General features: G+C 47.3%; 2 protein-coding genes across 2 annotated transcripts in view; one reads left to right on the top strand and one right to left on the bottom strand.

Annotated features, from left to right (window-relative positions):
- RECQL4 (RecQ helicase-like 4) overlaps nucleotides 1-4022 on the bottom strand; it is a 48424-nt gene extending 44402 nt beyond the window's left edge. The window contains exons 1-4 of the mRNA XM_015427954.1: nucleotides 3939-4022; nucleotides 3550-3583; nucleotides 2449-2546; nucleotides 1107-1250 (exon numbers count right to left, since the gene is read on the bottom strand). Of these exons, the coding sequence (XP_015283440.1) occupies nucleotides 1107-1250; nucleotides 2449-2546; nucleotides 3550-3583; nucleotides 3939-4022 (360 nt within the window). The remainder of the gene's footprint in view (nucleotides 1-1106; nucleotides 1251-2448; nucleotides 2547-3549; nucleotides 3584-3938) is intronic.
- Nucleotides 4023-8393: 4371 nt separating this feature from the next.
- Nucleotides 8394-8593, top strand: part of LRRC14 (leucine rich repeat containing 14) — a 9914-nt gene continuing 9714 nt past the window's right edge. Inside the window, exon 1 of the mRNA XM_015427958.1 lies at nucleotides 8394-8472. The gene's annotated coding sequence lies outside the window, so the exon portion shown is untranslated. The remainder of the gene's footprint in view (nucleotides 8473-8593) is intronic.

Here is an 8593-nt window from a genome sequence, read left to right as displayed (position 1 = left end):
AAATGGATTCAGCGATTTTCACAAAAGGGAGTAGTATCCATTCCTGATACTCTTCAAACCATAATTAGCCCGCATTCTGTATTATGGTTTGAAGGGTATCAGGAATGGATACTACTCCATTTTGTGAAAATCGCTGAATCCATTTGGAATGTCTATGAATCAATGAAGGCACATCTTGATGAATTTTTGATGTTGGAAGAAGTTCTTACGAAACAGAAGATACTCCGGAGAATTTCGTCACATCATCTGTAACGACACAAAACAATTGTTGTATTACTGCAATTTAGTACTTTTGTACTGACGCATTACTAATAATTATTATTACATGTCTGCACACCTTGCAGTACTTTTTGTTCATCTTTGGCTATTTGTACTGCAACCCCTCACTTGCTATACCACCTGGGTGTTGGCAACCCGATTCCCCCAATATAGTCCCCTATTTTACACCAGAAATACACGGCACCTCTATACCTATAATTTTCAAAGCCAGGCATTCTTTCACATGGGAGGCCTTTTTAAAAACATTTTTCTCCAGTTCATTGAGCTTTAGGAAGACATAACTAGGTGTCCTGACAGATTAAAAATCATCTAGCACACTCGCCACACTTTAACCATCAGGCTACAAAAGGGTAAATATTTCCCCCCACTAATTCTGCTCATGTGTATGGTTGGAGCTCAGTTCTAAGCAGTGTGACTGGGAGTATGGGTATGGTAGCAATTCTAAGTATCCGTATTCTAAGGAATGAGCTTGTACATTTGGTATCAGATACTTAAACTAAGGATCCTCTTGGGTCTGAGGGTTTCCAGCCTCAAAGGATCTTCAGTCTCAAATATTCTCCCTGTTCAAGATATCCAGAATAAGAGGAATGAACCCAAAGTTTACAACAGATCAGTTCTTCATCTCGCTAATGGAGTTAAGCGTATGCTCATCAAGTTTAGAGGTGAATAACGGAGAGGGATGAACCACAAACATCCTTCCTCAAGCTACTGCTGAATCCAAAGTGTGCTCAAGCCTATAATTACAGTGCAATTTTAAGCAGAGTCGGGGGGCTTACAAGGGTTTTACTCTGCTATAGACTGCAATGCTAGTCACTCACTCCACAAACCTTAATCGCTGTTCCCAAGTTGTGTTTCAGCTTCATCCCAAAATACTGCACAGAAAGTTGGAGCGCGTCTCGGTCTTGTGGGGTCAGTTTAGGAACCATCTTGCTTCGATTCAGGTGTGCACCCCAAGAACCTGAGTCAGGTGGCTTTGGAAAATATATGTATTTATGAGGAAGGGAGGGAGAGAGATAGAAAACAATGTAACTGGTGGGCTATGGAGACCAAAGTTTCTACATCTGTTTAGAAAGGAGTAGCTGCACAGAAGATTGATGGCAAAGTTTCTCAATTCCAGCTCTTTGCATCAAGTTTAAAACTAAACAGTGTTAAAATTGAACAGTGTTAGACAAGAGAGACAGCAGCAGATTAAAGCTAAAATTGGAAAACATCTGGCTGTAATTTTATAGATTCTGGATCTGGCGCCAAATTTGGTTCCTGAGAAACTTACGAAAGGAAACAACAAGCTTCTGCCTCTCATGTTTGTGAGATATAGTTGCATGTCTGTAAAAGACAACTGCAGAGATGTTAATTGGTCAGAGAATAATACTAGTATCTGCCTAAGAAGGCTGTGCAAGCATCTGCATAATTCCAGGCCTAGTGCCATATAAGGGCTGGAACACTGGAAGCAGATGTAGACAACCCTACTTCTAGAGTTTGGTGTAGTGGTTAAGTGCACAGACTCTGATCTGGGAGGACCAGGTTTGATCCCCCCACTCCTCCACTTGCAGCTGCTGGGTGACCTTGGGCAAGCCATAGTTCCGGCACAGCTGTCCTTGAAAAAGAGCAGTTTCTATCAGAGCTCTCTCAGCCCCACCTACCTCACAGGGTGTCTGTTGTGGGAAGGGGAAGGAGTTTGTAAACCGCTCTGAGACTCCTTTGGGTAGTGAAGGGCAGGGTATAAATCCATTCTCTTCTCTTCTTCTAGAGAGCCAGGGTATTGTAGAGGTACAGTATCAGACTAGAAACTGGGAGGCTCAGATTCGAATCCCCACTCTGTCATGGAAGCTTGCTGGGTGACTTTGGGCCACTCACACACTCTCAGCTTAACCGACCTCACAGGGTTGTTGTGAGGATAAAATGGAGGAGAGGAGAATAAAGAAATAAATCCAGGTCCTAATCCCCATTCAGACAGGCCATGATGCTCATTCACAGCCCAGCTGCTGTGCTAATAATCTCTGAATACTGCTACAAAACTATGGTATAGTAACTGTTATTCCTCCTTGCAGAAGAAAGTGAAAGGGGGTTAATTTGGAAAAAAAATCCAAATCAAATGAATCAAGTCAAGGGAAAACTTTTATCTGCAAGTTCAGAATTAACCTTCCCAAAAGGCAAATACCCCTTTGCTACCTGTTCAGCAGCAAGAGGATCTTGTGTTCTCTGTTCGCTGATCGCTTCCGATTCAGGGCCTCTGTCTTGCTTCAGCGTTTTGTACTCTCTGTACAATTCTGTGCCAAAGAAAATAACCCCACCACAGGTAAGAACAGCTTCTGAGCTCTCTAGGGAATCACCAGCTGAAACAAGCTCTGGAGTCCACTGAAAAGTACTGAGTTCGACACGTGGCGTAGTGATCAGCTCATAGTTTATTTACTACTCCGAACTAGAAGACAAACTAGCTGGTCTGTGACCGGCTTTTATCCGTACACACACACACACACACACACACACACACTCCTCATGATAGGCTCTATTTACACTACCCAGTCCCCCTAGGTCCATACCAGGATCCGTGCGACCCCATTGATCCGCGTCAGGATCCGACTAGTCTACTGTTGCTAGACCCGAAGGTCTGTTTGAGCGCATGGCCAGGCTAGCGCTTGCGAGGCTATCTTAATACATAACACCACCAAATCCAGCATCCTTTCTCAAACAGCAGCAAAGCCCAATTTTGCAGACATTAACATCTACAAAAGATAATTAATTGTAGCTCTGTGAGAGAGCATCTTTGCATGCAGACAGTCCTAGGTTCCTCAGTCCCCAGCATCTCCACTGAAACGGTTCAGGTGGCAGGTCTTTGGAAAGACCTTTCTCGGCCGGAGACCCTGGAGAGCTGCTGCCAGTCAGAGTGGAAAATACTGACCACAATGGACCATGGACCTCATAAGGCAGCTCCATGTGCTCACACTCTAAATGAGCAGTGCCAATTTATTCCGCTTGCAGAAATGTGGACTTTCAATGGTCAATAGTTTACAGGGTTTGAGACACGGGAAGCAATCCTAAGCACACTTACTCAGAAGTTAAGTCCCTTTTACTCAGCTGGGCTTACTTCCAAGAAAGTGTTCCTACATTCTCCTTAACATAGCAGAAAACTGTAAGCGTGCAAGAGGCCCTGGGCAGCCACTTATCTGAATGACAAGCCAAACCAACAAACATCGCCCTGTTGATTAAACCAGTTCCGGCAATGCACCCCTTCTCTCCCTGCATAAAAAAGTAGAGTAGATAAACTCTTACTTTTAATCTCTTCAGGAGCTTCTTCAACATCAGCCTAGGGAAAAATATACAAATTCATCAGATACGGCTCTGAAGATCTCTCTGGCTGCTACTATTAGCTTCAAAAGGGAATTAGATAAGCATATGGAGCAGAGGTCCATCAATGGCTAATAGCCACAAGGTACAGATAGGGGCTCTGGGGCAAGTGATGCTCTGTCTTCTTGGTGCTTGGGGGGGGGGCAACAGTGGGAGGGGGCTCCTAGTGTCCTGGCCCCACTGGTGGACCTCCTGATGGCACTGGTATTTCTGGCCACTGTGTGACACAGAGTGTTGGACTGGATGGGCCTTTGGCCTGATCCAGCATTGGCGTCTCTTATGTTCTTCTGTTCACAACAGTGTGTTTCACATACCTTGTTTGGTCTCCTCTGGTGCTCTTGAAGAAACAAAGCCTCCCATTTTTTCAGTAGCGATTTAACCTCGGTGCATCTATCCATATCTCCCTTAGAAAGCCTTCCAAAAGCTGAACCTGAAAACAAAAGCTCCTCATTAATTTGCAGGTCTGTGTTTGGACTGAAACAGAAGCAAAAGGGTGCATATGCACCTTAAGCACATAGGCACGTAAGTATCACAAATCTAGGATTCACAAGATGCTTTTTCTAAGCACTGGAGTTGAGGGGCTGAGTCTATATCAAGTATGTGTATCATAGCAGTAACACAGGTCAACCAGGTGAAGCAAGAAACACTATTTTCAAGACACCTGGGAGGACCCAAGTGACTGATGTAGGGTGCCAACTCTGGCTTGCGCAACTCCTGGAGATTTGGGGTGTGGAACTTAGGGAGGGCAGGCATGTGTTGCTTCACAGTTCATCCTCCGAAGCGCCCATTTCTTCCAGGGGAACTAATCTCTGAAGCCTTGAGATCAGTTCTAACTAGGGTTGCTAGTTAGACTGAGACAGGAACTCTCAGTCTGGGGCACGTGATGCTCTGTATTCTTGGTGCTTGGGGGGGGGGGCACAGTGGGAGGGCTTTTAGTGTCCTGGCCCCACTGGTGGGACCTCCTGGTGGCACCTGGTATTTTTGGCCACTGTGTGACGGTGTTGGGCTGGATGGGCCACTGGCCTGATCCAACATTGGCTTATGTTCTCATGCCAACCTCCAGGAGGAGCCTGGAGACCTTCCAAATCACAACTGATCTCCAGACTTCAAAGTTTGAGTCCAGTGGCACCTTTAAGACCAACAAAAACGTTATTCAAGGCACGAGCTTTCGTGTGCACGCACACTTCTTCAGATACATAGGAATGGAAATTAATGTTTCATATATAGAGGCATTAACTTCCATTCCTATGCATCTGAAGAAGTGTAATAATAATAATATTAATAATAATAATATACTTTATTGTCAGTGTACATAGTACAATGAAATTAAAGGTGCAATCATTTCAGTGATCTACAGCCATACTCATATACACTCACACAACAATTCACAACCATCCCATAACTCCCTTAAGGTTCACATTGCAACTTAAACCACCAATGTCACCCAAATTCCAATTTCAGACAGCATTTAAAGCAATAATAGCTCTCGAATAAAAACTAATTTTTAATCTGTTTGTCCTTGTTTTAATTGTCCTATATCTTCTACCCGAAGGCAGCAGTTCAAACAGGGAGTATTCAGGGTGTGACAAATCCTGCAAAGAACATAAGAACATAAGAGACGCCAATGTTGGATCAGGCCAAAGGCCCATCCAGTCCAACACTCTGTGTCACACAGTGGCCAGAAATACCAGTGCCATCAGGAGGTCCAGCAGTGGGGCCAGGACATTAGAAGCCCTCCCACTGTTGACCCCCCCAAGCACCAAGAACACAGAGCATCCCTTGCCCCAGAGCTCCTATCTATACCTTGTGGCTAATATCCACTGATGGACCTCTGCTCCATATGCTTATCTAATTCCCTCTAATAAGAACATAAGAGACGCAGCCAATAATCTTCTGGGCTGTGATGATAACTCTCTGGAGTGCTTTCCTATCCACAGCCGTACAACTGGCAAACCAGACACAGACGCAGTATGTTAAAATGCTCTCTATTGAGCAACGATAGAAGGACATCAGTATTTTCTCACTCAAGTTATTTTTCTTTAAAAGTCTGAGAAAAAAGAGCCTCTGCTGGGCCTTCTTCACCAGAGCAGTGGTGTTAGCACTCCAGGTCAAGTTTTGCTCAATGATCACTCCCAAAAACTTAAAAGTAGCTACCCTCTCCACACGTTCTCCACCAATAAAGTGTGCGTGCATATGAAAGCTTGTGCCTTGAATAACCTTTTGCTGGTAAAAGAGTATGGACTTCAATCCAGTATTTATGAACCTTTTTACATGTCCACCACATATGATAGTGTGATCCAACATGATTATTACATTTCCAGCATCTGAATAACCTTTTGTTGGTCTTTTGTTGTACAGTTCTGCAGGGACGGAGCTCTTCCGCCAGGCTTTTGACTAGGAGCAACCACTACCACCATCACCAACGAACCCAGCTGATAACTGGGAATGGAGTGGCCCTATGACGATCGCAGTTCAGTGGCGCGGCGGATTGGTACCGTTGTACGGGGATGGAGGCAACATCTACTGGACACCATCTTGTCTTAATTTAAGAGCAACAGCATTGAGCACTTTATGTAATTTCGATATTTATTCTGTTTTATCCTGTTTTATTTGGTTTTATGTATTGGCACATGGTGCCCCTGTTTGTTAGCCGCACTCAGCCCATTCGTGGGGAGGGTGGGGTAGAAATTTAAATAAATAAATAAAGAATGAATTATTTATTTATATTTACATTTATATCCCGCCCTCCCTGCCTTCCGGCAGGCTCAGGACAGCTAACAGCATACATTAATACACATTAAAATTCTGTTAAAACGATCAATCAGTATAAAATCGTACATCATAAACATCGCTTATATTAAAAGATTGCATATCTTCCAATTACTGTCAACTGAATGGTGTCCCTAAGTTCGCACCCGGCTATAAAGCCTCAATTGGTGGTGCCGTTGGTACTGTCAGTGCCAATGATGGTACAATTGTTGGCACAGTTGGTAATCGGGCCAGGGCCATACAATCGAGGCGGCACCTACTTAAAAGCCTGGTGGAAGAGCTCCGTTTTACAGGGCCTGCGGAACTGTGAAAGGTCCCACAGGGCCCTGATGTCCTCTGGGAGCTTGTTCCACCAGTGAGGGGCCACCACAGAAAAGGCCCTGGCCCTCATTGTAGCCAACCTGGCCTCTTTAGGCCCCGCAAGAACCAGGCGATTCTGGGAACCCGATCTTAATGCTCGCTGGGGTACATGCGGGGAAAGGCGGTCCCTCAGGTAAGCAAGTCCCTGGCCATATAGGGCTTTAAAGGTAAGAACCATCACCTTGAACCGTATCCGGGCTGAATGTGCTCCCACATAGGAAGACACAACAACAGCCTCGCCGCTGCATTCTGCACCAGCTGCAGCTTCCGGATTTGAAACAAGGGCAGCCCCATGTAGAAGGCATGACAGTAATCCAATCTTGAGGTGACCAATGCGTGGATCATCATTGCCAGGTCATTGCGTTCAAGGAAGGGAACCAACACGGCTGCCCCACCTGGATACAGGGGTCATTTCCTGCAGGAGCGCACAGGAGCGGAGCTCCGGCAGTAAAGAGCCCAGGGGGTGGGCACATGCAACAAGCCCTGCCCCCTGCTCCCAGCAGCCCTCAGTCAGAGCAAGAAGCAGCCAGGTAAGCTGCAGAGCCCCCCCGCTGGTCCAAAACAGTCCAGTGGCACTTTTAAGACCAAGTTTTATTCAGGTACAAGCCCTCCCTCCTCTGCAAGGACAGATCTGCACGTCCCCCCCCCCAATAGCTAGCAATCCAAAACAGTCCAGTGGCACCTTTAAGACCAAGTTTTATTCAGGTACAAGCTCTATCTCCTCTGTGAGGTCAGATCTGCACGTTCCTCTCCCCCCCAATAGCTAGCAATCCAAAACAGTCCAGTGGCACCTTTAAGACCAAGTTTTATTCAGGTACAAGCTCTATCTCCTCTGTGAGGTCAGATCTGCACGTTCCTCTCCCCCCCAATAGCTAGCAATCCAAAACAGTCCAGTGGCACCTTTAAGACCAAGTTTTATTCAGGTACCAGCTCTCCCTCCTCTGCGAGGACAGATCTGCACGCCCCCACCCCTAAATAGCTAGCAATCCAAAACAGTCCAGTGGAGCCTGAGCGGTGGGTGTTGCCTTCTGACACACTTCCGGTGATGTCAGGGGGTGTGGCCTATGCAAATGAGTTATGCTAATGAGTTGTGCTATTGAGCTCCTGCACCTCTTTATCTACAAAATGACCTTGCCTGGATCTATCTCCAGATTACAGTTATATGTTCTCCCTGGAGAAAAGAGCTGCTCTGGAAAATGCACTCTATGACCTTACACCCTGCTGCGGCCCCTCCTACTCCCTCCAAGCCCCACCCCAAAGTCTCCAGGAATTTCCCGACCAGGAGTTGGCAACAATAGAACGTCTGGTTCCGGGAGCCCTCCAGGTCCCGCCTGGAGGCTGGCAACCCCGTGCCCAAGAGCCCCCCTAGGCGCCCCACTCCGCTCTTTACCTCAGCCGCGTCTCCCCCTCCTCGCCTCCCAGCCTGACAAGGATTCTCCGCTCCCGCGCGCCCAGCGCCCCGGCCAATAGGAGAGGAGAGACAGGGCCGCGCGCCGAGAGAAGCGCGGCCAATCAGCAGCCTCTTTCGGCCTCGTCTCCATGAGAACGTGAGGCCGGAGGGGGGGGGAGCTGAGGGAAAGGGGCGGCCTCGCCTGCGCTTGCGCGCGACGGGAAGGACGGTGGCCGGCGAGGCAGGGGGGAAGCGCGGACGGCTCGGCGCGGCCTCCGGGATGGACTGAAGTCGAAGCGGGTGCCCGCGGGTAGAGGAACACGGAGCGGGTAAGGCGGGGACAGGCCCTGCGATGGGGTCGGTTGCCATGGCGACACTTGTTGCCCCCCCCACGCTTTGAAGAAGAACGAAAGACGGGGCGAGGGGGGGTCGATAATAACGGCGGTAACC

The sequence above is a fragment of the Gekko japonicus genome, unplaced genomic scaffold (assembly GCF_001447785.1).
Source record: "Gekko japonicus isolate JY-2015 unplaced genomic scaffold, Gekko_japonicus_V1.1 scaffold838, whole genome shotgun sequence".
Classification (NCBI taxonomy): domain Eukaryota; kingdom Metazoa; phylum Chordata; class Lepidosauria; order Squamata; family Gekkonidae; genus Gekko; species Gekko japonicus.
This window is presented reverse-complemented; position numbering and strand designations above follow the sequence as displayed.